The 26,359-nt window shown below is 38.1% G+C and overlaps 2 protein-coding genes across 2 annotated transcripts; one reads left to right on the top strand and one right to left on the bottom strand.

The window, feature by feature from the left end:
* Positions 1–8,175: 8,175 nt before the first annotated feature.
* Positions 8,176–9,090, bottom strand: LOC138888301 (uncharacterized). Its single transcript, XM_070170147.1, has one exon. It carries the CDS (start codon positions 9,088–9,090, stop codon positions 8,176–8,178), a length of 915 nt encoding a protein of 304 aa, XP_070026248.1.
* Positions 9,091–19,518: 10,428 nt separating this feature from the next.
* Positions 19,519–26,199, top strand: LOC104218385 (uncharacterized). The gene is made up of 7 exons (XM_009768867.2): positions 19,519–19,641; positions 20,144–20,596; positions 21,081–21,200; positions 21,291–21,344; positions 22,214–22,377; positions 24,920–25,096; positions 25,896–26,199. The coding sequence occupies exons 2-7, from the start codon at positions 20,195–20,197 to the stop codon at positions 26,104–26,106; spliced, it is 1,128 nt and encodes a 375-aa protein (XP_009767169.1). The 5' UTR covers positions 19,519–19,641; positions 20,144–20,194; the 3' UTR covers positions 26,107–26,199.
* Positions 26,200–26,359: the final 160 nt, after the last annotated feature.

The following is a 26,359-nucleotide window of genomic DNA, read 5'->3' as shown; positions in this document are numbered from 1 at the left end:
TTTCTTCCATTAAGGTATGCTATTCACTCCCCTTTCTCTTTTCTTTTTGTATTTTGTTGTAGTTTATGCTAGTTTAATGTTGTAATGGTGTAGTAATTGTTAGTAAATTTTTGTTAGTTTCTTCTTGTTTTTCTTTTGAATTTCGTTTTTGAGATTGATTGGTGAAGGGGCTGTGTGTTTAATGCGGTGGAAAGTTATATGTTGGTGGGTGTTGAATGAAGTATTATGGGGTGTGATGGTGTAGTAGTATCTTTGATTTGGGAGAAGTTTTGATGTACCCATGAGGGCGATATGTGTTAGGATAGTGCCTTGCCTACAAGGTGTTTGGGAAATTGCTCCAATGGAGTTATAAGGGCTAATGTGACATGGTTGTGGTAAAGTCTGAGTAACCACCCATAGTCACATATTTCACACACTCACTAATAGGCGTTTCTCTATTTGACAGGTACAATGAGTTCATCTAGGAAGAGACGCAACACTGGGTCCTCCGCTAGTGGACCGGGAGGCTCCTCGAGAGCTAGGAGCCAAGCCAGTGCGCCACAGTTTGACAGCACTAGGTTTGTATCCAAACCGGCGGAGGATAGGTGCAATGCAAAGGCAGCTAAGAAGTTGCTACATGAGGTGCATATTGACTGGGCAGCCTTAGAGGTGGAGTGCCCGAATATCTTCAATGAGTTGAGGAGGTGTCAGATGGACATCTTTTTCGAGGTACCGGAGGAGGCTAATGTTCAGATGGTGAGGGAGTTTTATGCGAACTTGCTGGAACATGAGAATGGGGTTGTTACTGTGCGCAATACCCAGGTAAATGCGTCCCTCGAGGCCATCTGCCGGGTGTATCGCCTCCCAGCATTCACGGGTGAGATGGATGCTTATATAGATCATCACCGCCCAAAGATTTATTGGACACCAATTCTTGATGTCATCTGTATCCCTGACAAGTCATTTATATGGATAAAACATCTGATCACTTTGAACTCACAGTCCCTTAATTGGGAGGCAAAGTGCTGGCTCACCATTTTTAGCACCCTCTTGCTACCCTCCTGCAACACGACTTATGTTAATGGGCCACGGGTAGCGGCTATCTATTGTTTTATGACACACCAGGATTTTGATGTAGCCCGGCTCATCTACGATGAGATGTTCATTAGATCATCTGAGCTAATCAAAGGCCATTACTTCCCTTCTCTAGTCATTAGGTTGTACCGTCTTGCTAGAGTCCCCGAAGACCTTCGAGTTGATGGGAAATTTCCCCTGAAAGCCCCGTTCCTGGCAAGAAAAATTGGAATTGGAAGAAAGCCGGTGGTGAATGTTGATGACTCAGACGATGATGATGATGATGATGCTGAGGCAGCTAAGGTCCCCCCACCTCCAAGAGTTGACGAGGCAGGCTCATCATAGCCACGCCGGAGCACCTGCATGACAGCTTTAGAGCAGGAGATGGCTAGGTTGCGTACCTTAGTCACTGATTTGGGTGCCCGTGTAGATGTGGTGGCTGACCGACAGGTGAAGTCGGAGAAGAAATTCTTAGGCTAGCTGAGAGCTCTGGGTCGTGCTTGCAATGTGAACCCAGATACCGTCTCCAATCAGGAGTGATCTTTCAGGGAAGTTCCTTTACCTCACTGTTCTTTAAATTTTTAAGCCATGAGGACATGTCTACATTTTAAGTGTGGGGTGGGGGTTACTTTATTGTATGTATGTAATTATAACAATTGACTGTTTCATTTTGTTTTGTTTTGCTTTGCTTTGATTGTCTTGGTGTTTTGAGTAATAGTTCATTAGGTAAGTTAAAATAGGTAAGTGATTTGTCCCGACGACGAATCTCTTTCGGCGGGGTTCTTGAGGGACTAAGTCGAGAAGAAAAAAGGGGGGGATATAGAGACTCTTCCTGATGACGGATCCTTTAGACAATTTTCTTGAAGGAAGTTAGTCTAGAGAAAATACCAAAAAAAGATTTTTTATTTTATTTTTAGGTAGTGTAGTAACTCCCTCTTGGTTTTTCTTTAGGCCATGGTTCTTTTCCAAGGGTTTAGCTTGAACCGGGTATAGGTAGTTTTTGTTCATTTTGTTTCTTTTTAGTTTTTAGATTAGGATTAATGGGCTACGAGCTAAAATCGAAGGAGAAACCCTTAGCGTTGATACACATGAACACAATAGACACTAGAGTGCAACGCTCAGTCTCAATGGTTGAATCTTGCTAAAGTACCTTAAAATTGTATGTTTGTATCTAACTTGAACACTCAAAAGAGAATGTCTTGATAAATCAATCCGGAGTGAGTCATGTCCCATGTGTGTGTGAGTTTTACTGTATTCCATGATTCACATTTGATGCCTAGAACTTGCCCTGTGTGTTTGCAAAGCGAAATAGTAGTTTCATTCTGTTTTAGAAGTGATATAAGCATTTCTTTGTTGAGCCAGACATATAAATTAAACTCACCTGAATGTAATACATCTTAGTTAACCCTGTTGAGCCTATAAGCCTGTTTCTTTGGTAACCACATTGCGAACCTTACCCAATTATTTGAATAGCCTGTTGTTTGAACCCTTTTACCTCCTATAAGCACTTGAATGGTATTTAAATTATGCAAAAACAAAAGTGTGGGGTGGTGGTTTGGTTTTTGAGAGGAATCATTGAAATAGAGAAAATGTGCAGAGTTTTGAAGAGTAAAAGAATAAGAAACACAAAAAAAAAAAGAAAAAAAAAAGAGAAAACAAAAGATGAATCAATGTAGTAATCGATAAGTGGTGGTTGTTACAATTGCACTTAATGGATGAGGATGTTTTAAATAAAAAGTGGTGGAGTGTTTGGTTGACATAAGTATGGTTTTGAAGGTTAATGTAATTGTATTAAAAATGCGTATGGAGGTTAGTCACTATATCCAAATATATCCTACCCGTCCTTTAACCTACATTACAACCAAGTGAAGTACTATTGATCTTGAACTGAGTAGACTCGATTAGTAGAGTAGTACACTACGGGCAAGCTTATGGAGCATCTTTGTGGCATGTGAATGTTCTTTTTGAGAGTGAGTGAATTTTATCTATCTAAGTTCCTAGTTGTTCTAAATATTATTATATGTAGAACTACTCTCTTGTGTGATGTGATGACATGTGATTTACAAAGGAAAGGTAAGTTTTGACTTTTGTATAGAGTAGTTTGAGTAAGTGCGAATGTTGCATGGTACGAGAGATTCGACTTTTGAGGTAAATGTTGTTCACTACTAGGTGCAACTTTGGTAAAATGTTCAAGGCGTGAGTCGTTAAGGGAAAAGCTTAGGGGAGGAACTTTGATGGAGTCTAGTGGATTGCTCGAGGACTAGCAATGATTTAAGTGTGGGGTGTTGATATTAGGATATATAGATGATATTTACACCTTAATATTACCATGCTTTATTGTTGTTTTATAGGCAAATTGCCAACAAAATGCTCTAAATGGTGTTATTTTGTTTCGCAGGGAATATTCTAAGGGAGGAAGCACCACGGAGTGTTTTGGAGGCAATAATGTGAAGAAAACGCCCACTCAAGAAGTACCGAGCACAAAGAAGCAAAAAGATGTACTGAGCAAAATTCCACCGCGACCGCGGTGGAACCGCGGCAGATCAAGAGGCGAGGCAGAATACTCAACATTCACCGCGGTCGTGCCGCGGTCCTGCCGCGACCGCGGTGCACTATTCACTCATCAGCAAATTTGGGGACCAAAGTGTAAATTCGGAAAAACTTGTTTCAAACCCTTATAAGTTTTAGAAACTCGCCCAAGAATTTTTTAAGCTTGTTTTTAGACTACTTTGGAGGCAAGAACAAGTGTGAGAAGATCAACCAAACATTAGAGTTTTTCTATCTCTTTTATTTTCTTGCAATTACCCATTATGAATAATTTAGTAGTTTTATCTTATTTTGTCATGAGTATATAATTCCTTAGTCTAGGGTTTTGATGGAACCTATTGAAGGATGAACTTTTTGTGATGTTAATATAGTTTGCCAATTTAATCTCTATTTGTTCAACTACGTGTTTGTTGTAGTTAATTGACAGGATCCTCAATTAGCTGTGCCTATTTAGTGTGCATAACTCACGAGAGAGTGCATATTTAGGTAATTGTTGAACAATACCACTTCCAAAGTATATGAGGGATCAATAACTGCGGGTTTAAAGGCGGGATTAGGGATAACGAAGCCTTGAGTGCAATCTAAAGTGAGCTGTAATAAACAAAGCCAGCTAGCGTATCTCGAGATAGTGCGTCTAGTAAATTATCGTGATTACTCAGGAGAGATTTACGGTAATAGGAGTGCTCATGATTGATAGAGATGATTTGGTGAATCTATATGAAACATAACTGGAAGGGATTCCATCAATAGGGGAAATCATAACCTTAGAACCTTCTCTTAATTATTTACAACTTAATCATATTTAGTTTTCAGTTGCTTATTTACTTTCATTCTTAGTTAGTAGAAATACCATCAATTGTTATTGACAACATTTGGGAAGTTGATTCCGGAGAATTTAGTAAATCCAACGAAAGTAATTGATAGGTTAATTCCTTATGGGTTCAACTCTGGGCTAAATACTCAGATTATATTTGCAACGTCCGCGTGTCCTTTTTATAAGGCATAGTTGGGCGTGATCAGTTCTTATTGGATCTAAGTAGTTGAATGCCAAATTAAGATCTTTTCACTAAATTATGTACTTTTGGTTTGACAGTTTCAGATCAAGAAATTATTTTCTTTTTTGTTTGAAACCTTAGCATATATCTAAACTTTTTTTTTTACTTCTTTGTTTTAGAATTTCAAAATTATAGAAAACATATTTGTAATGCGGCTTAAGGATAAAGCATAACGAAAGTCATATTACACGTGTCACACATGCAGAATGCGAGTATAAGTCATATACATCGCATGCTATTTATAAATTGCATTTTTCGAACACAATTTACATGTCATATTTTGCTATATATAATTTATAAGTCACATCTGGCAATGCATTTTATAATTTTATTGAATGCCATTTGTGTTTGCTAACTTACACACTTCACTTTCTTATAGAGCAATGAATTATTCTCCAATGTAGTATAACACACTTACAAATTGTTTGGATGGTTGTTACACATCCTTTCATAATGTATCGTATTGTACTGTATTATTTGATAAAAATAATGTTTGGATAGATTGTCTCGTTTGCCATCATTTCATGCTATCACGCACCAGCAATATGAAGAATAAACTTGTAATATTATAAAGAAAAATTATGATACAGGATAAAATTACTATATAAAAAGGTAAGGTAAATAATAAAAATAAAATTATTTAAATAACAAAGGGTGAGATTGATAGAAAAACACAAGGTAACTACGTTGTTTAACCAAAAAATGAGATTTCGGTCAAAGCTTTAATTTTAGAAGAACTAGGGTTACTGATAATCAAAAGTATATATGAAAGAGAGTAATTTTACTAGCAATGATATAATCAGAAGAAAACAAGTAATCCACAATATTCAGATCGTTTTTTCGTGTGTCTTACAATTGACCCACTCTCCCCTTTTATAGCTATTTTGGGAATATGCGTTTTGTCTTTGTCATAATAAGGTCATTATGGACAATTAAAGACATTAAATGCTACGTTACATAATCATTGCTTTTAGTACAGATTCTCTAACGTTTTTAGTATTTAAGACTCAATAAATATTGTATCTATACTCCCATGTAATGTCAGATTCATTCCCCTTAATTCTTGGACTTAAATAAGCACGAGCGTTAAGTCTTTTACATAACCGCTCGTGCCTCTTCCTTTGCCTCTGCTCGCATCTGTTGCAACTCGTGCCTCTTTGCCAATTGTATCTCTTTGACCAGTCTATGTGTCATGACACATTATCTTTACACTACTCTAATATATAAACTCAATTTTTCCTAATACAGATAGTCCCCCCACTTGCCATTTGTTCATCGATTGAATATTTGAAAAGTGGATTTCATTAAAAATGAGGATTTTTGTCACCATTAATGCTATGACAGAATCGATGCTTTAATTGTCCCTTCCATTTAATACTCTTCACATGTGTCATCTTTTCATTAGTTCTGCAGTTTTGCAGCTCTTTTTAAGGCTTTTTCATGGCTTCACTATTCACGAAGCGTCAGTTATCATTATTATGGTCCTTCCATCATTGTACCTTTTCCTTTGGCGGTTGCTTATCAGTATAAATATAACTTCCTTCTTTGTCTTTACCACATAAAGTTTTCTGAACATCCCATTTTCTCAAATCTCTTTTTGCTTCTTCATTGTATCATCATGTCTTCATCAAACCCTAACCCTAGAAGGGTCCCCATAGTTGATAACTTCCTTGATGTCCCCAGTAGGAGCAGAAGAGGAGGTAGGTTTCGTAATTTGGGATCTTCATCCTTGCGTGGTTCTTCTCTTCCTTCGCCTAGTTCTGGCCCCTCTTCTAGAACTAGGGGTTCTCTTTCACAAAGATCTTCTTCTAGGGGTAAAGAACCTTCTGAACCTCTTCGTGAACCTTTAGTAGAAGAAATAGTTCCTGCGAAATTATCTTTTTCAATGACAGAGAATCTCTTAGAAATCAAGTGTCTTCTTTAGACCGTACTGACATCTATCCCACTCAAATTACTGAAGGTTTGATTTCTTTAGTTCGTAGAGACTGCCATTGGGATCATGACTTTCCTATCATTATTCCCAATTCGAATCAAAGAATTACCTCCTACTTAACCGGATTTTCATTTGTCTATACGTACCCTTTCACTTTAGGATTCAAACCTGCTATCGATCCTATTATTCTTGAGTTCTGCCGTTTCTTTGATGTTTGATTGGGTCAAATTAGCCCGATAATATGGAGGGTTGTCGCCTGTTTGAGGCATTTGACCAACACTGCCAATGTGCCTTTTACTTTCCCGCATCTAATTCACCTTTACTCCCCTAGACTCTTTCGCAATGGTATTTTTACACTAGTATCCAGGAGCAAAAGAGTTCTAGTTAGCCCTGAAAATGACAAAGACCGTGGCTGGTATGCCAGGTTTGTTGCTGTCCCCACTATTGGTTTAGTGGGTGATGAGAACATTCCCTTCCTTGAGAAGTGGAATTTTGCACGTGAGTCTTCTAAATTTCTCGTACCTTTTTTCTTCAATTTTGTTGATTTTCTAATTTTGCCTTTCTTTTTCAGCAACCATGGGAGTTGTAGAAGATGTTCCCAATTTTCATGATTGGGTAGACAAGCTATTGAAGATTGCGCCAATGGATGGTAGATCTTGGAAAATCATTTCTCAATGATTTGGTTGGAAAGTAAAAACTCATGGTAAGAGCTTTCAACTTACATATATTTTTTTTATTTCTCTGAACTAATTTCAATCCTTCTTTTTATCAGGATTTGCTATTTGAGGAGTTACTGCCGAGGCGGTCACAACTTCTCATATCTCTTTGGAAAGGGCCCAACTTGGGTTCTTCATCGAAAAGAAAAGCCGTTAATGACCAGGGCTTTGAAGAAGAGGAAGACGAGGGCTCTTTGATAACAAGGCCACGAACTCGAAGACGTATCATTTCTGATAATGAAGAAGAAGTATCCCCCCGCCGTTCTATTCCCCTACATATTTTAAGTTCGGCCGGGACCCACTATTGTGGAACGCGAGGGGTGCCTAACACCTTCCCTTCAAGATTATTTTGAGCCCTTACCCTAATCTCTGGTAATGTGAACTAGTTACAAAAGTTAATTACTCTAGGTGCCTTAACGTACCTTAATCTGTTAGGTGGTGACTCTTAAAATTCAAATACCCAATTCCCAAAAGGAACCGAGTTGTTCCCCCATGAATGTCAAAACCCGGACTCCGCAAGGAAAAAGGGGGCGCGACAGCCTGGCGACTCTGCTGGGGATATTTTAGGCTCTTACCATAACGAACTTATTTTTGAATTAGAATAAGCATGCTTTATCCCGTGTACCCTTTCCCCTTTCTTTGGATTTAACTGCTTATTTATGATTTCTTTATTTTCCTGAAACTGACCTTGAGTCTCTCGTACAACTGATCAATGGGTTTAGCAATGGTCGTATACTGTTTAAGAGGTCTGCGGTCAAAATTTGGTCGGGTCTAGGAAAGTTTTGGCGTGTAAGAGGTGATTGATAGTGGGATGGTTGATCATTGTAGGCTTGGTAAACATGTGCGAGTTGGAATATTTTGGTGAAGTAGGCTAATATGTGGGAGGTGGAGGTGATTGATAAGTGGGTGGTGAAGTTTGGTAAGAGGGTGAGGGTACTTGGTAGTTTGGAGCAGGCTGATATGTGAGTGGAGGCATTGGATAGGTTTGGTATTTGATAGGAGATTTGGTTCTCTGTGCGACCATTACGGCCCCTACGTCCCTTTTCTTGGATGAACCACCGGATTGTAAGGCCTTATTTGTAGCTTGCAAGGCCTCAAGGTTCATAACCATACCGTTTTTGATGCCCTCTTCGATTCTTTCGCCCAACTTGATGATGTCAGAAAATTTAAGACTCTCAATCAACATTAGCCTTTCATAATATTGCGGGTCTTGAGCCCGGACGAAAAATTTGTTCATCTGTTCTTCTTCTAAGGCAGGCCTGACTTTAGCAGCTTCAGACCTCCAGCGAGTAGCATACCCGCAGAATGTTTCTGTAGGTTTCTTCTTTAGATTCTGAATGTAGAACACATCCGACGCATTCTCTGTGTTGAACCTGAACTTGTCCATAAAGTCGGACACCATGCCTACCCAGTTCGACCATTTCTTTGGATCTCGACTAATGTACCAAGACAGAGCATCTCCAATCAGACTTCTCATGAAAAAGTTCATGCGGATTTTTTCGTCTTTCCCTACTCCAACCAGCTTGTCACAGTATGTTCTCAAATGTACTGTTGGATCCCCTTTACCATCAAACATCTCAAACTTAGGAGGTTTATACCCCTCGGGCAGTTTGATATCGGGCTGTATACAAAGATCCTCACAGTTCAGCCCTTCAATTCCCTTGCTTCCTTCAACGCCTTGAATTCGGCTAGTCAATTTCTTAAGTTCCTCAGCCAGGTTCCTATTGAGCAAGTCTTTATCATTAGACTCGGGTGTGCCTGAGATGGGTTGCGTGGAGTGTGGCATGGTCTCCACATAGATAGGGGTATTATGGTGGGTGTGAAAGTGGTCATTTGTGGAGTTTTTGAGTTCTGGGATGGGCAACGGGGTGTTGTTTGAGTTATAGCAGGTGTTGCAGTGGTGGTTAGGAGCGGGATGGTTTTGTCGCTTTGGGATATTTTGTGGAGGTGTAGGGTTCTGAGTATTTGGGAAATTGACATCTGGAGTGGTGAGGGAAAATGACAGATTTGCCAGATTCCGAACCTGATCAAGTTCTTCTTGGAATTTCAACAGCTTTTGTTCGAGTAGGGATGCATTTTCTTTTGAAACCTGAGTACCGTGACCATGAGTGACCTCTACCCGTTCAGTTGAGTTCTCTTTTCTAGCGTTGTTCAAATCTTCCATTTTCCCTTTGTTCTTGTTTTTGACAGGACTAAGAGGAGGAGTGGGTGGAGGGCCCCTGAATCTCGTGGAATAAGATGATGTTGCCAGAGTGCACGAACCAACCTTTGGGGAGGGGAATAACAAAACAAAAGGTAATCAAGTTAGTGATGATTATAAGAAAATGTTGCGATATTTAAACACATAGCGCAAGAATGTAAATCGTGTCCTAATTTGGGGACCTCTTTGTACCCGAGGTAGGCCTAGCGGCAAATTGATTTGGAGAACTTAAAATGCTAAATGCCACATTTTATTGATAAAAGTAGACGGATCACAAATCGACACTAAATAACAAGAAATAAAATATCATTAATGGCCATTGGCCTTATTACTTTTCATAAAGCAAAAAAAAGTAAATTCCTATCTACTTGATCCCAGAAAGACCTTCCTCAGGTTGAATGCTCTCATTGATCAAATCCTCTAGCTCGCGTAAGTTCACCAGTAAAAATGCCTTCGCCAGGTGTTCTCCTTCGTTTCCCTCATAGTTCTAGCAGTCGGTGACTCTCTTCCTCACTTTTTCTTCCAATTCCAGCAGACTGTATTCCAGATATTCCAACTTTACGCTAGCTTTGACGACCCTCTCTCTCCACTCATTGATTTGGTCATTTGATGGAAGACTCCTCCACCAGTCTAGCAAGAGTGGGGGCATACTAATCATCCCGAAACTGGGGACCTCGTACCTCATATTCCTGCAAGACAAATAAGGTTAGACCCTTACCCCCACCAGACGCCCTGGTAGTGATTCTTGACGATGATGTTGCTCCCGCTGCTGCTCATGACTCTGTTGAGCAGCTTTTTATCAGCGGGTTTGGTGGTGAGGGCTTAGGCCCAGTTTTGGATGAAGCACCTCTGACTTCTTTTTACTCCTGTATCTATGACTCCTTCTTTGTCGATCTCGGCTGTTTCCGTTCCTCCCCAGACTGTCTTTACTACTTCCACTGTCCCTCCTTCCACTGTTTCTACTTCAACAATTCCTCCCCCCAATCATTCACCATGTTGAAGTTGGCTCCTCAAGTAGGAGTGGTGCTATGAGGCAAGTGATCATTGAAGTCCCTGCTGAGGGCAATCTCTTAAGGAAATCGGGTCAAGCAGATGTATGGCTAAAGCCCTTAATCGGACCAATTGAAAGAGTCAAGCTAGAGAACCATAGCTCTTTGACTTTGATGAATGATATTGTGCACGCTTCTTTAAAGGTATTCCCTTTCTCTTTTTTCCTTTGTTGTGTTTTAAAATTTTCCTATATTTGAGATTCTCATTTCCCTTCCTTTTCTTTTTTTATAGGTCAATCTTATCGGCACGGAGATGATGAAAAGGGTTGTCCTCTCAGAGAAATTAGTGTGTGATTCTCAATTAGAGGCGTGCAATTGGAAAGAACAATATGAAAGCCTTTAAATTGATGTGGAGTACTTAGAAGAAAGTAAGAGTACCTTGGAGCAACAGGTACATGCCTTGACTTCAAAGTTGGCAGTTGAAAAGGCTTCCTCAAGTCAAGCGGATAAAGAAAAGGCTCATCTTGAAAACTCTTTCTCCGAGCAGTTGTCCAAGGCAAGTGAAGAGATTAGAGAGTTGAAGGCTCTCTTGGGTGGGAAAGAGGCTTATGCTGGAGAGCTCGTGCAGAATTTGACTCAAGCACAAGAAGACCTCCGAGCTTCTTCTGATAAGGTTTGTGCCTTGGAAAGTTCTCATGCCTCTCTTCAAGCTTCTTACACTTCTGCCTTGGCTGAAAATGAGAAATTAAAGAATGAAATTGCTGACTGGGAAAGAGATTATGAAATCTTTAAGGATAAATCTGCCATTAAAATGAGTTGGGCGTTTTTGAACTCTCGCCGTGATACTTTAGTTAAAGCTAGCCAAGAGACTTTTAACTTGGAATCTGAGTTAGCTAAAATTAATGAAACTATTGAAAAGGCTCAGAAAACTCAAGATTTTTCTTCTCCCGTGGCCGAAGCTTCTGTGAATGTTGAAGTTAATACGGGTATCCCAACTCCTTCAAGCCCAGTTGAGCCCGATGCCGTTGATGCACCTATTTCAGTTCCTACATCTTCTTAGTGATAAGTTTAAGTCATTAGAAATTTCTTTGTGTTTTTTTTTTTGAAACATTGTAGTAAAACCCTTGGTCTCATTTAAGGGTTTGTTTTGGAAATTCAAGTCCCCGGACCTTTCATGGGGCAATTTGTATAAACAATTCGCAGTTTATGACTAAGTTCGTACTTAGTCTTAAGCTTTTTAATATTAAGAAGTTTTTTCGTTATTATCTTGAACTTCCATTTAGTTTATTCTTGCCTTTATTTCTAAGGACTTATAGAATAATTTGCATTTTTATTCTTTAAAAATGCTTCTATTAACTTCATTAATATTTGCATTAATCATGAATTTATAAAAGAGGGCCCTTTTATATTCGACACTTAATGAAGAAGACGTCTCAACTTCATAATGGTGTTATCATACGATAAAAGAAATAGGAATACACATGTTTCTTTGAAATAACTTTGACAAGTTTTTATTTGAACTTTGTCTAGTTTTGAATAACACTTTACACGTATTTAAATTACATCTATAACTTTCTCGTAACTGTTTTTCTTGTAACAGATTTAAAAAAAACACGAGGTTTTTATCTATAACCCGTTTCAGTACATAGCCTTTACCCTAATTATGGTAAGGTAATAAACACTAGGTTTTTATCTATAACCCGTTTCAGTACATAGCCTTTACCCTAACTATGTAAGATTTTTCTTTGGCCTTAGCTCGTGACTTTGCTCTGTACTTCATTCAATGAGTGAACTTTTCAGGGCTTGGTCTTCTTTGCCTTCCATATACACATGCCCGTGTATATTATGTAGTCCCCTAAGTGTTTGAGCATTGAAGTATGAAGCCTCGAGTACTTGATTGTTCCTCTCATTTGGTCTTTTCCCTATAAAGGAAAAACATACGGGACTCGGAGGTGCGATTATAGATGAAGACTGCTTAACCCGTTTGAATTTCTATTAGAATAATTGTAACCCTATGCCAGGAAGTTTAATTTATTCCACGTGCCTTACAGGTCGTGACTCATCATTTAGTACGGGTTAGCATTTTGCCTATCATCTAAAATCGTTAGTAAAATTTTAATAATTCAAAAACTAAATTTTAAAATATGGATACCTGACCGTGGGTATTCTTCAAAAATAATATCTTTTTAGATGAACAACATTCCAATGTGACGGAAGTATCTTGCCATCCATTGTTTCCAGCTCGTATGCTCCTTTACCTGCAATATCATGAATTCTATAGGGTCCTTCCCATGTTGGACTTAATTTCCCCAAGTTAGCTGCCTTCGTAGATTGAAAAACCTTTTTGAGCACGAAGTCCCCAATTTTGAAGAATCTGAGGCGTGCTTTTCGATTGTAGTATCGTTCTATGACCTGCTTCTGTGCTGTCATTCTTATTAGTGCAGCTTCTCTTCTTCCTTCAAGTAAATCAAGATTTACACGCATTTCCTCGTCATTAGATTCTTCTGTTGCCTATGTGAATCGTGTACTCGGTTCTCCTATCTCAACTGAAATTAAAGCTTTAACTCCATAAACCAATGAAAATGGTGTTTCTCCTGTACTTGTTTTTGTTGTTGTGCGATATGCCCATAAAACACCAGGTAACACTTCTGGCCAATTACCTTTGGATTCCTCTAAACGTTTCTTTAAATTGTTGATAATGACTTTGTTTGTTAACTCAGCTTGCCCATTACCCACCGGATGATAAGGTATGGATGTAATCCTTTTGATTTGCCAACTTTGAAAGAACTCTGTGATTTGGGCGCCTATAAACTGAGGGTCATTATCACACACGATTTCCTTTGGCACACCAAATCGGCATATGATATTCTGCCAAATGAAATCTCTAACTTCCTTTTCTCGCACATGTTTGAATGGTCTTGCCTCCACCCATTTAGTAAAATAATCAGTGAGTACGAGCAAAATTTTTACCTGACCTTTTGCTTGTGGTAGTGGACCCACGATATCCATCCCCCACTTCATAAATGGCCACAGTGCAATGACCGGATATAGTAACTCTGCAGGCCTATGCATATTATTACCGTACCTTTGGCATTTATCACATTTAGCCACGAAACTTTCCGCTTCTTCTTCCATTTTGGGCCAATAATAACCTGCCCTAATTAAGGTTCTTACCAATGACCTTCCTTCTGCGTGATTCCCACAATGCCTCTCGTGTATTTCTCTCATTACATATTCCGTCTGAGAAGGTCTGAGGCATCTTGCTAAGGAACCACCGAACATTTTTCGGTAAAGATTGCCTTGCTTTAAGCAATACCGAGCAGCCTTTTATCGAAGCGCATGAGCTTTTTTCTTATCTTCAGAAACGGTACCATACTGCAAAAAAGCAACAATCTCGTTCTTCCAATCCTAAGTTAAGTTATTAAAATTTACCTCATTCTTATCGAGGTCGAGAACTGAATGAAACAAATGAACAACTGAAGCATTTTCATTGCTTGACACGTCTGCCGTAGATGCAAGATAAGCCAAAGTGTCGGCTTCAACATTTTCATCCCTTGGTATTAGTGTTACTTTCCAGGTTTGAAATTGCTTTATCAAATCCCGTACATTCGCTAAGTATTATTGCATCCTTGCTTCCCTGGCTGTATAAGTCCCCAGCATTTGATTAACTACGAGCTGTGAATCGCTTTTGATTATAATCGGATTTATGCCGAGTTCTCGCGCCAGTTCTAAACCTGCAATCACAGCTTCATACTCTGCCTCGTTGTTAGTTATAGAGTGACATTTTATGGCTTGTCGAATGGTTTCACCCATAGGTGGTACCAAAACAATCCCTAAACCCGCACTCTTTACGTTATATGAACCATCAACAAGGTCCAAGTTCCTGAGTTAGCTCCGTTGAACACATGCAACTCTTTTTCTGCTTCTAATTACATCCCTTGGCTAAAATCAGCGACGAAATCAGCTAACACTTGAGATTTTATAGCAGTTCTAGGTTGGTAGGTGATATCATATTCACTTAATTCTATAGCCCACTTAGCTAACCTTCCTGACAATTCATGCTTATGTAATATATTGCGTAATGGATAAGCAGTTACTACAACAATAGGATGACATTGAAAATAAGGCCTTAATTTTCTAGATGCCATGATTAATGCAAGTGCAAGTTTTTCCAACTGAGGGTACCGCGTCTCCGCATCTAACAAAGATTTGCTAACATAATAAATTGGAGATTGTTTACCTTGATCCTCATAGACTAAAACAGCACTTACCGCTACTTCTGAAACAGCAAGGTAGATGAGCAGTCTTTCCCCAGCGTTTGATTTTGCGAGCAATAGTGGATTTGATAAATATGTCTTCAAATTTTTGAGTGTCTGCTGACATTCCTCGTTCCATTCAAAGTGATCTTGCTTTTTAAGAGCTGAAAAAAATTTAAAGCACTTTTCTGATGATTTAGAAATGAATCTTCCCAAGGCTACAATTCTTTCTGTCAACCTCTGCACTTCTTTTTTGCTTGAAAGCATATTAGGAATTTCTTCAATGGCCTTAATCTATGCGGGATTCACTTCAATACCACGGTTAAAAATAAGAAAACCCAAAAACTTACCTGACACACCAAATGCACATTTCTCCGGATTTAATTTCATATTAAATTTGTGTAAAATCTGAAATGTATCAGACAAGTATGATATATGATCTTTCGAATGCTGAGTTTTAACGAGCATATCGTCTATAAACCTCCATGGTTTTTCCTAGATGTTCTTGAAACATTTTAGTAACCAGCCTTTGATATGTTGCACCAGCATTTTTGAGACCAAAAGGCATTACTTTATAATAGTAAGTCCCCATATTTGTTATGAATGAAGTTTTTTCTTCATCTACCGGATCCATTTTGATCTGATTGTACCCTGAATATGCATCTAAAAAACTTAATAGTCCATGCCCTGCATTATCATCAATTAGTTGATCTATATGTGGTAGTAGGAAAGAATCTTTAGGACAAGCTTTATTAAGGTATGTGTAATCCACACAAACTCGCCACTTACCATTCTTCTTTGGAACTACAACAGTATTGGCTAACCAATTAGGATACTTTACCTCGCGGATGGATCCAATCTTTAGCAATTTTTGAACCTCTTCTTGAATCACCTGATTCTTGAAAGTTCCTTGCTTTCTTTTCTTTTGTTTGACAGGAGGGTACGTTGGGTCTTCATTCAATTTGTGAGTCATTACCTCCGGTGGTATTCCTGTCATGTCAGAGTAGGACCAAGCAAAACAGTCCACGTTAATTTTAAAAAATTCAATTAACTTACCTCTCATGTCTTGACTTAGATTAGCCCCTACGTAGACTTTCTTATCTAGCCATTGTTCAAATAACGTCACAGCCTCCAGTTCTTCAATTGTTGTTTTGATATTTTCGTTTTCTTCTGGTTCTTGAATGGTATCAGGCCTCGAATCCACATTTGTCCGCCTTTGTTTAGTTGAGGTTTGTGTTGTGGTGCCCTCAACTGTCTTCTGTGATTGCTATTTTTCTTCTTTTTTCGTACTTGAATCTACTACAGAATTGATGCTCCTGGATGTAAGTTGATCCCCGCGGATTTGACATATTCCCCATGGTGATGGAAATTTGATAACTTGATGCAAGGTTGAAGGAACAACATCCATTTCATGGATCCATTGTCTCCCAAGGATCATATTGTAAGCCATCTCTATATCTATTACTTGAAACTTTGTATATTTGACAACTCCTTCTGCGAATGTGGTGAGTGTTACCTCTCCTTTCGTCACAACACTAGAATTGTCAAATCCAGATAAAGTATGCGGCTTTGGTATTAATTTATCCTCAGCTTGCATCTCACGTAATACTCTTAGCAAAATAATGTTCATGGAACTACCTAGATCAATCAAAACTCGTTTCACATTAGTATCATGTACAATTAAAGATATTACCAGGGCATCGTTATAAGGAGATAATACGCCATCTGCATCAGTATCATCAAATGTAATGCTGTCTTCTTCTAATACATGTCGCACCCATTTTCCTTGGGTAATTGTGACTTTGGAAATTTTATTAGCTGCAGTGTACGTTACGCCATTGATGTCTTCACCCCCGCTTATAACGTTGACAATCCTTTTTGGAAAAGGTGGTTTAGGGGATTCTTGTCTATTCTTCATGTAAGCTTGCTTACCTTTCTCACTGAATAACTCAGTGAGATACTCTTGTTTTAATAAATGATCAATTTCATTTTGTAAAAATCTATAATCTGCTGTTTTATACCCGTGATCATTATGAAACTCACACCAATGATTAGGGTTGTGCCTATTTGGATTCGATCTCATCTCTTTTGGCCACCGTACCTTGTCACCTATGCTTCTCAAAATAGCTACGAGCTCGGAAGTGCTCACATTGAAATTGTAACCGCCAAATCTCGCATTTAAATTTCTATCATGATCTCATGACTCATGGGTGTTTCAGTCATTCCTAAATCTTGATGAAGAGCCTGACTCTCTATTCCTTGATCTGTGATCATACCTTTGACTGTCCTGTTTTGACCGTGAATCTTTTCCCGCAGGTCCCATGTATGGCTCGTACCTGTTTTTACCGAACCTTTTTCGGTTTTTGCCCGTCTCAAACTTACTTTTTCTTCTTTTTGGAATCGTGGAACAGTATCTTCTTCTATCCTTGGTTTCGTGCTAAACCTGTTGTAAACGTCATTCCCCGTTGTAGCTGGGAATTCACGAAGACTTTCCTTGAGTCGCCTCGTAGCTTCTGAACTCTTTACATTCAGATTACTTGTGAAAGCTATAGCTTCCCAATTATCAGCTACACGTGGTAATGTCATTCTTTCACGTTGGAATCTGTTCACGAACTCCCTAAGCAATTCTGAGTCCCCTTGCTTGATCTTGAAAATATATTCCATTCTTTTTTCGACTTTTTGAGCTCCCGAGTGTGCTTTAATGAAAGAATCTGCAAGCTCAACAAAAGAATTTATAGAATTTTCGTGTAAAAGGGAATACCATGTTAATGCATCCTTGGTGAGTGTTTCACCGAATTTTTTGACTAATACTGATTCAATCACCTGCTTGGTCAAGTCGTTGCCTTTTACGCATGTTGTGAATGCAGTCACGTGGTCTCGTGGGTCTGTTGTTCCATCGTATTTTGGAATATCAGGCATTTTGAATTTCTTTGGAATCGGGAGGGGAGCAGCACTTGACTTCTAGGGTTGTTGCGAGTATTTATCCGTATCTATCCCTTTAATTACGGGCGGCACCCCAGGTATTTGCTCTATGCGATCACTTTGCTCCTTGAGCTGTTTCTGCAATGTTAGTACTAAATTTTGTAAATCAGAATTGACTAAGTTACCTGGTTCTCCCTCCTGTGATTCATTGGGGGTTCCATCGCTACCTGAGTTGACAAGCCCGGAACGAGGGTTCTCCAAAGTGTTGTTGTTTGGAGTGGGTGTGGGTGGTGCAGTAGGTAACTAGCTAGCAAAAGCCTCAAGAGCTTTACTGACCTGTGCAGCAATTAGTTTCTGCAAAGCTTCATCGATAGATTCTAACATTTTCAAATTGAACGTTTCCATTTGTATGAGATCCATCAGGAGAGCCTTCACGAGACCGCTGAGGAGAGCCTCGTGGAGGAGGGACCGGGGTTTGATTACCCTGTGGATTTCCCTGAAGTTGTTGGTTTTCTTGGTTTCCTTGAATGCTGTCATTGTTGTTCGACATGGTTGATGCAACAAGGAAAGTTAAGCTAAAAGAGGGTAGATTATCAGATTCCCAGTAACGGAACCAATTTGTTTAACCAAAAAATGAGACTTCGGTTAAAGCTTTAATTTTAGAAGAACTCGGGTTACTGATAATCAAAAATATATATGAAAGAGAGTAATTTTACTAGCAATGATATACTCAGAAGAAAGCAAGTAAACCAGTATATTCAGATTGTTTTTTCGTGTGTCTTACAATTGACCCACTCTCCCTTTTTATAGCTATTTTGGGGATATGCGTTTTGCCTTTGTCTTAATAAGGTCATTATAGACAATTAAAGACATTAAATGCTACGTTACATAATCATTGCTTTTAATACAAATTCTCTAACGTTTTTAGTATTTAAGGCTCAATAAATACTGTATCTATACTCCCATGTAATGTCAGATTCATTCCCCTTAATTCTTGGACTTAAATAAGCACGAGCGCTGAGTCTTTTACATAACCGCTCATGCCTCTTCCTTTGACTCTGCTCGCATCTGTTGCAACTCGTGCCTCTTTGCTAGTTGTATCTCTTTGACCAGTCTATGTGTCATGACACGTCATCTTTACACCACTTTAATATGTAAACTCAATTTTTCCCAATACAGACGCGACCACACCAAATCGGTCATTACATAAAGTGACACATTTCGTCGTTATATAGCAACGGATTTAACGATACGATACAATAAAATTTAAGTAACAATCAAAACAAACATCACATTTAAAGTAACAATACGATACAATAAAATTATGTAACAATCAAAACAAACATCACATTTAAAGTAACAATACGATACAATACCATGGGTAACAACCATCCAAACAAGCTATTACTAAAAAATTCAACTATAAATAAATATTAAGTACGTATATGCATCAGTGGATTTCTGTATTTATTAAAGAAAATAATAATAATTGATTAACGGTAACTATAAGAGGATAAACTTGTTTTCTTTAATTTAATAAGTTATTTTCTATTGAAGAAATTTAAATGAAAATTATTCTTTTTAAAAAGAAAATTTATCTATAGTATATAAGAGAAAACTGGAATCGAGAACTTACAATTACATTTAGCTATACAAGTCGCATTTAGCCACTGCAATTCATACACATCTTCCGCCGAAAGATGTTTAATAACTCGCATTCAACTTATTATTCCAAATGCAACTTATAAATGCATTCACTAGTGCGATTTATAAAGCGCATTCAGCTCATTAGGTAATGCGATTTATAAAACGCAGTCATGTAAGACGATTTATTGGTTGAATGCGCATTTCGCCCAGTCCAACAGATATAGGGCTACGGATAATTGGGTTCCGTTTCCAACAATTGTGTATTTTCTTGTTCGTCTCCGGACGACCTACAGAGAAGAGGATCATTTAGCAGTGATACCATGGTACTTTTATCTTCTATTTCAACTTCCCCTAATGATGATATGATATTCCCCTTGGTGATTTATAATTGAATAATTTTAGGTTAATGGATGTTGATAGGTATATGTAGGATTGTCAATTGTTCTGCTCCTTTATCATCATTTCTGTGAAAAGAGCCATGGTCATTGGTTTTACAGAATTAGCTACAATAAATATTACTCTAAATGTTACCTTATCTACTATACTTGTTTCTGCGAATTCGTAATCAGTTTATTGTTTCTATTCACAGTTTTGGCTTCATGAATTGACAATTATTCTTTTTCAGTTATCGCTATTTTATTCATTTATAATGTGTCGGCTGCGGCTATATATTTGCATTTTTGAGATGAAGGGCTTCTTCTAGGGCTGACACTGGTTGAATTCTAAGAGATTAAAAATGTTTTGTGCATCATACTTAAAGGTGACCATCTTTATAGGAGCTTGTTATTCACGGTCAAGAATAAATTCGTTGATTTTCTGATGTAGGATTAGCTGATGCAAGAGTAGAGGAGATAGGAAAGGAGAGGATAGAAAAAAATGGTTCTATGCTTAATTTCGTCCAGTTCGATTTTCACTCTGCAGCCTGGACGTTCTAGATGTCTTCCCAAATGTATGGGAGTCCAGAATAACGGGAGATATCTCATGAAAGAGGGGGATGTTACGAGGCATAAGATTATCCCTTCTGCTAGGTTGGATACAGTTGGTTTGGAGGTTTTTGTAGTTTCAGACTTGCATACAGAATACTTGGAGAACATGGAATGGGTAAATGGTTTACCTAGCAAGGGGAAGAAAAAGGACGTTCTGCTCGTTGCAGGAGATGTTGCAGAGACTTATGAGAAGTTTGTTTTAACAATGTCCCTCTTGAAGGATAGTTTTGAGCATGTGTTCTTTGTGCCCGGAAACCACGACCTTTGGCTCCGTTGGGAGAAAGAGAATTATGTAAGCATGCTTTTCTTCATATCGTTCCATGAAGATGTGATTTACAGAATTTAGTTCAAATTTACTGTGTAGAATTGCATCATAGGTGTCACTAGTTGTTGTTGCTATTTAGCATTCATGTGTAATTGTATCTTGTTTAAATGTTTTTGTGACATCATGGAATCGCGTCGCTAATGAAGATTTTTAACTGAGCAGAAATTCGCCTTTTGAAGCGTTTATGGTTGCGGTGTTTGATGCATGTCCCTTTCTCAGTCAATGACGTTGCCCTTTAGACAGTCTTATTAACTTTAGGTCTCAAAAGCTTCATCCATGTAGAAAAAAGTAACACTTAAGAATGAACATTGGTGGTGTTTCCTCCCCTCTTTTCTTTTTGCCCTTCTTCTGTTGCCACTGAATTAGAGTACTGCTTTTCCTGCTATAATGGTAGTTTTGTAAATCCAAAAGCAACACCACGTGATTAATGTGATGCATCCTCCGTACCCAGATTGATTCTCTTCAGAAGCTGGATAAAATGCTTGATGCATGTCAGATGCTTGGAGTGGAAACTAATCCTAGTGTCATCGATGGTTTGGCAATTATTCCTCTATTCTCATGGTACCACGAGGTAAATGTTACTGTACAATAGCAAAACGATTTCCTTTTTGCAGCTGGGTCATTTTGTGCACATCTTGATGTCATTTCTGCTTTATCCCAGAGCTTTGATAGGGAAAAGGACATAACTGGCATCCGCATTCCATCTTTGGAGCTGGTGATTCACTTTCTTTCTCCTTGTAAGGACTTTCAATCTTTTAGTTCGATGATATGTTAGTCTCTCCCTCCTCTACCTTGGGCCTCGTCCCTTCTTTCGAAATAGACAAAAGATGAGCAAGTTGAGTGTGCCAGTCTCTAGCTTGCTGATTACTGAAATGAACAGCTCTCCTTGTTATCACTGAAATTAGCCTGAAAATAAGTCAATTTATTAGCTCTTCCATCTCACACAGTGCTCTGAAGTGATGTGCATTCCTTTGCAATTCGTTTTTATGAATAAAAGATTCCTGATTGGTCCAAGGAAAATATGCCCATTACCTTGGGGTGACTTCAAGTACACCGTGTGATGGGGTAGGTTTGTATATGGGGATAATAGTTGACATTTGCAAGCCACTTGCTCATCTTTCTTTTGCATTTTTTTGGTAAGTAAAGTCTTGTATTAATCTGGTACCAAGATGGTACAGAAACAAGTACAAAGCAAAGCTACATTACTCCCCCAGTCACACTACGTGTTGCCCCCTAACAAGTACAGAAAATCCAAGTATTGATCCATCCAATCTAGAGTACTACTCGAACACCAGAAGAATCTTCTTTTGCATTTTTTTTATTTAACTATCTTAGTGTCTCTTCTTTTTGTGGTTGCTTTGGATGCACTTTCACTGTTCTGAGCCTGTTCATTTACTACTAGTTTATAACATTTCTCTATTTTTTTCTGAGTTTGGAATGCTCGGACAGTTAGTTTTTGTTCTTTCAAAAAAATTTCCTATCTATTAAACAGTTAATAGACATATTTACTTATGTGGTAGTAGTTTACTGATTCTGTCTTCTATGCTAGTACTATGTAAGTCACCCTCACCAAATTTTGCACAGGCATGTAAGGACTTCCGTGCATGCAAGTGGCCTGACGGACTCACAAATGGAGATAACTCCCTTGCTACACATTTTGATGCCATGAATGACAAGAATCAGGATACAGTCCAGGAAATGCTGGCAAATTGCAACCAAGTAATTTCATTCTCACACTTCGTTCCAAGGTTAGTGAGTAGCTCAGACTATTTCAAAATCTCTTTGAGTTGCTAGTCTAATATTTGGTCGATTATGGTTGAAAAGCTTCAGTCTTGCGCTACAGTAGAGGCTTCTTGTAGGATTTAACAATGTTGGTATTGGTTAGATACTCCTGAAAATTTCTCCCTTCCCTCCATTAAAGATTACGTAGTTTGAAATGTTCAGAGTTCAACAGTAAAATGTTTGAATAGATTACTATCTTGAATTTGATAGAGAAGGTGTAAATAATAATTTGAGATACACTATTTAGAAAAATTGTTTGAAATACAAGAAAGGATGAATTAGTTGAAAAGATATCACATCAAGTTTTGTAATATGAATAGCCTGACACTTTGCGGATTTGAACCGATGACTAACGCCTTACCATGCCGTTACTCCGCCACTGAGTTAAAAGGGCTGAAACCCTCATTTTCACTACTATTTCGACTTTCACCACCACAAATGGCCCTATAAATGTAACTACCATCGTAACTCACTACCACTGATAATGGGAGTATCTATACATATTCGAGACTGAAGATAACTATCAATGCAATATTAATGTGATTATTTGAAATAGTACAAGGCTTTATTAGTTAATATTTAGGTTGAATTCTTGGAGGAGAAGTTTGCTATTCTGGAAATAGGTCAAGTTTTACTTATAAAAAGAAAAAAAAAAAAAGAAAAACTAAAAAAATGCAGTGGGTCAAGTTTTTGAAGGGTGGACCAGAAATGCAGTGGGTCAACTTTATCGGATGGAGGGAGTACTTTTTATCAGCTAAAAACATGATTTCACTGCAGTTGCTTCTTATTGACCATACTAGCTACCATAAGCGAGCATACATTTCATAAACTATAACAAGATATGTTGGAATACTTCTGTTTAAGTAATATTCATAATGTGGGGCTAATTGACCTTTTCATTGACTGGAGATGAATGCTTTAGAGTTTAATTATGCTGGAACAGATCTTACTCACTTGTGCTGCCTTCTTTGGTCTGACGATTATTGTTACAGGATGTAGTTCTTTGTCCTCCATGGCTTCTTGTATTGATTATCTTTGTATCTGATAAATTATTAATGTTGAATAAACTAGAGAACTTTTACATAAAGAAATATGGAAAATAGATAATTCAGTGCGTTGAAAGAATATATTGACAAGCTCCTTTTCATTAGGTAGCCACTATGAGAATATTGATACATTCTGACAGGAATGTATTGATTCTAATGCATTTTCTCTCTACCATTTTTGGCATGATGGTATTATTTGGATCGCTCAGTTCTTCTGAAAAATCTTTGATTTGGAATGTGTTAAAAAGCTAAGCGTCTCTAGTGCTCCTTTCATCGATACATGCATCAAGATAGAGGGACTTATCTTTCCTTTTCTTTGGCTGTTTTTTTTTGTGGGGGGGGGGGGGAGGTTGGGGGGGTTGGGAGGGGAAGAGGGCGCAATGGGTACTTAAAAACTTACCATTCTTCACAGTAGTGGACATTCCACCTCGCTGGCACTACTAGCTTACTCCAAAGAATCACGGTTCAGGAAGATTATGTGTAAAATCTTATCTTTAGGGAAGCAATATTGCATCTTACAGGAGCTATCACTCTAGTGAAAACATAGCTTCATATTTCCCAACTTAATGTACTTTGATAACAACATACTTTACTAGCATGTACAGTTTACTGTCATTGGTATCGTATCCCAAGCCTGTGTAATGGATCAATTTTCGGTCAAGCGCTAATAATTATTACTCTCTCTTCAATGGTCTCAGATTACATTGTGCTAAGTTAAGTGATAGTAGTAGCTTTTGTCACCTTTGTGTCTACTGAGAGTCGAGAGATCAAGAATATGAAACAAAATGCTGAAAATTTATCCTTCGGTGTCATATTAAACAACTTTAAAAGAATACATTGAAAGAGATCCTTCATCCTCCTTTTTACTCCTCCTCTAATGTTGTATGGGGGAGCATACAGCCTTTACTGTCCAATATTATTACAGGACAGAACTATATCTGATTGATATTTTATCAAAAAACATTTGATCTGTATTATAGTGCTTCCTCTCTGCCACTTCTCTTCATCCGTTTCTCTTGCTGTCTCTCCCCCTTCCAAAGTGATTGTGGTCACGAGGCATGGATTACTTTATATGGTGATTTTTCTAGGATTTTTTTCTCGCTTTATGCAGGGGAGGTATATGTGAGTAGCTAGCTATAAAATATAAGAAGAAAACCATGTGGAAACTCGTCCCTTTTGTTTTTGGTTGGTGGGTTACATGTTGTTTCAGTAACTCTCACGCATCATTTATCTTCTGTTTGTTGTTTTTCCTATTAATTTGGGATTTCTCCAGGGGGAGTGCATGACTAGCTTGATACAAAATTTCTTTGAACTAAAGTGAAATTAGATGTAGTCCCCTTCTCAGAACAGTCTAGTATATACTCCAGCTTTTAAATATCCTTTTGATAGATTGCAGTCCTTAAACATCTTATGCTGATGATTATGTTGTCTGATTGGACTGTTAATTGTCATCTTTTTGCAGATTAGAGCTCTGTCCAGAGAAGAGAATGCTTTTCTATCCCAACCTTCCAAAGATGATTGGTTCTGACTTTCTTGAGGCCCGAATAAGATACATACATGGAGCTAGAGGGAGCACAAAATCTTGTCATATTTTTGGTCACACCCACTTCTGCTGGGATGTCCAGCTTGACGGTATCAGGTGTGTTCTGTTCTTGGATGCATTAGACTGCTCAAAGACATTAAATGTCTGCTTGTTTTTTTTTTGGTCGTTGTTTTGAAGGTAACGTATTGAGTAATATCCATAAAAATCATCAGCACAGACTATGTGCTGGAAACTAAAATAGGAGTTGTTACATCAAAAGAACCAAAGATACAATCCTTGTTCTTCTTTCAAGGAGCTTAAAACATCTAGAATTGAAACAGAATCATCTATGTATTCTGATTTACACCAAAAACAAAAAAAGGCAGAATACACTTCATCTTAATTATCTGGAGAAGGTTGCTTATATCTTCAAAACATCTCGAGTTCCTTTACTTCCAAACTGTCCGCCAAATAGTTGTTGGGACAATTTTCCTTCTGTCTTTGTCCGTGGTAAGCCCCTGAGTTCCAGCTTACTAAGATTAAATGCCTGCTAGTTGTAAGGAATTTTTAATTGAAGCAAAATGTAGTGTGCATGAGTGTTGGATTATTTTCCTCTGAGTTCTGGGCTTAGAATATGTTGATGGAGAAGACGGAAATGTGACTTAATATTATAGTACAATTTTTGAAAACACGGCCAAACTTAGTTTTATTAGATCTTGCCATGAAAATCATGCATCTGGCTGGAAATATACTCTATGAAACGAAGAAGATACTCCTTTAAAAAATTGTGTAATGTATCTGATGAAACCTGAATAGTACTAATCTTGCAAGAATTTTAGTTTTTTAAATATGTCATTGCCTTTAGTATACAAATGGCTTCCCCAATTATTTAGAATCACTTTGAACTCCTACGCAGGTATGTGCAGGCGCCATTAGCATATCCAAGAGAGCGGAAAAGAAGAATGAATGGAGGAGAAGACTGGCTGCCATTTTGCATCTACTCTAATAGTAAACTTACAGAGAATATGTCTCCTTGTTATTGGTCTGATTATTATGCCTCCAATCCTAGAACCCCTGATATAACTGAACTTGCTCCATGGGTTGCCAGATTCTATGGCAAACTTTAGCATTCTCCAAGTAAGAATGCTATTTGATGTACGACAGTATTTCATGTTGTAATTTGTTTCCATCTGCCTAGCCGAGGCATTCATCCTGTTCTACCACCATCTGTCGTCAAATATTCAGTTCAAACTCTTACCTCAACTGGCAAGGAAATTACCTAACAGTTTAACTTATCATACATCCATGAGTTTCTTGATGGGATGTCCTTGATATATACAAGTAACTAGATCAGACCTCTGGTTCACTAGAGAACATTTA

The sequence above is a fragment of the Nicotiana sylvestris genome, chromosome 3 (assembly GCF_000393655.2).
Source record: "Nicotiana sylvestris chromosome 3, ASM39365v2, whole genome shotgun sequence".
Classification (NCBI taxonomy): Eukaryota; Viridiplantae; Streptophyta; class Magnoliopsida; order Solanales; family Solanaceae; genus Nicotiana; species Nicotiana sylvestris.
The sequence above is the reverse complement of the archived record's forward strand: the minus strand, read 5'-3'. Positions and strand labels throughout refer to the sequence as shown.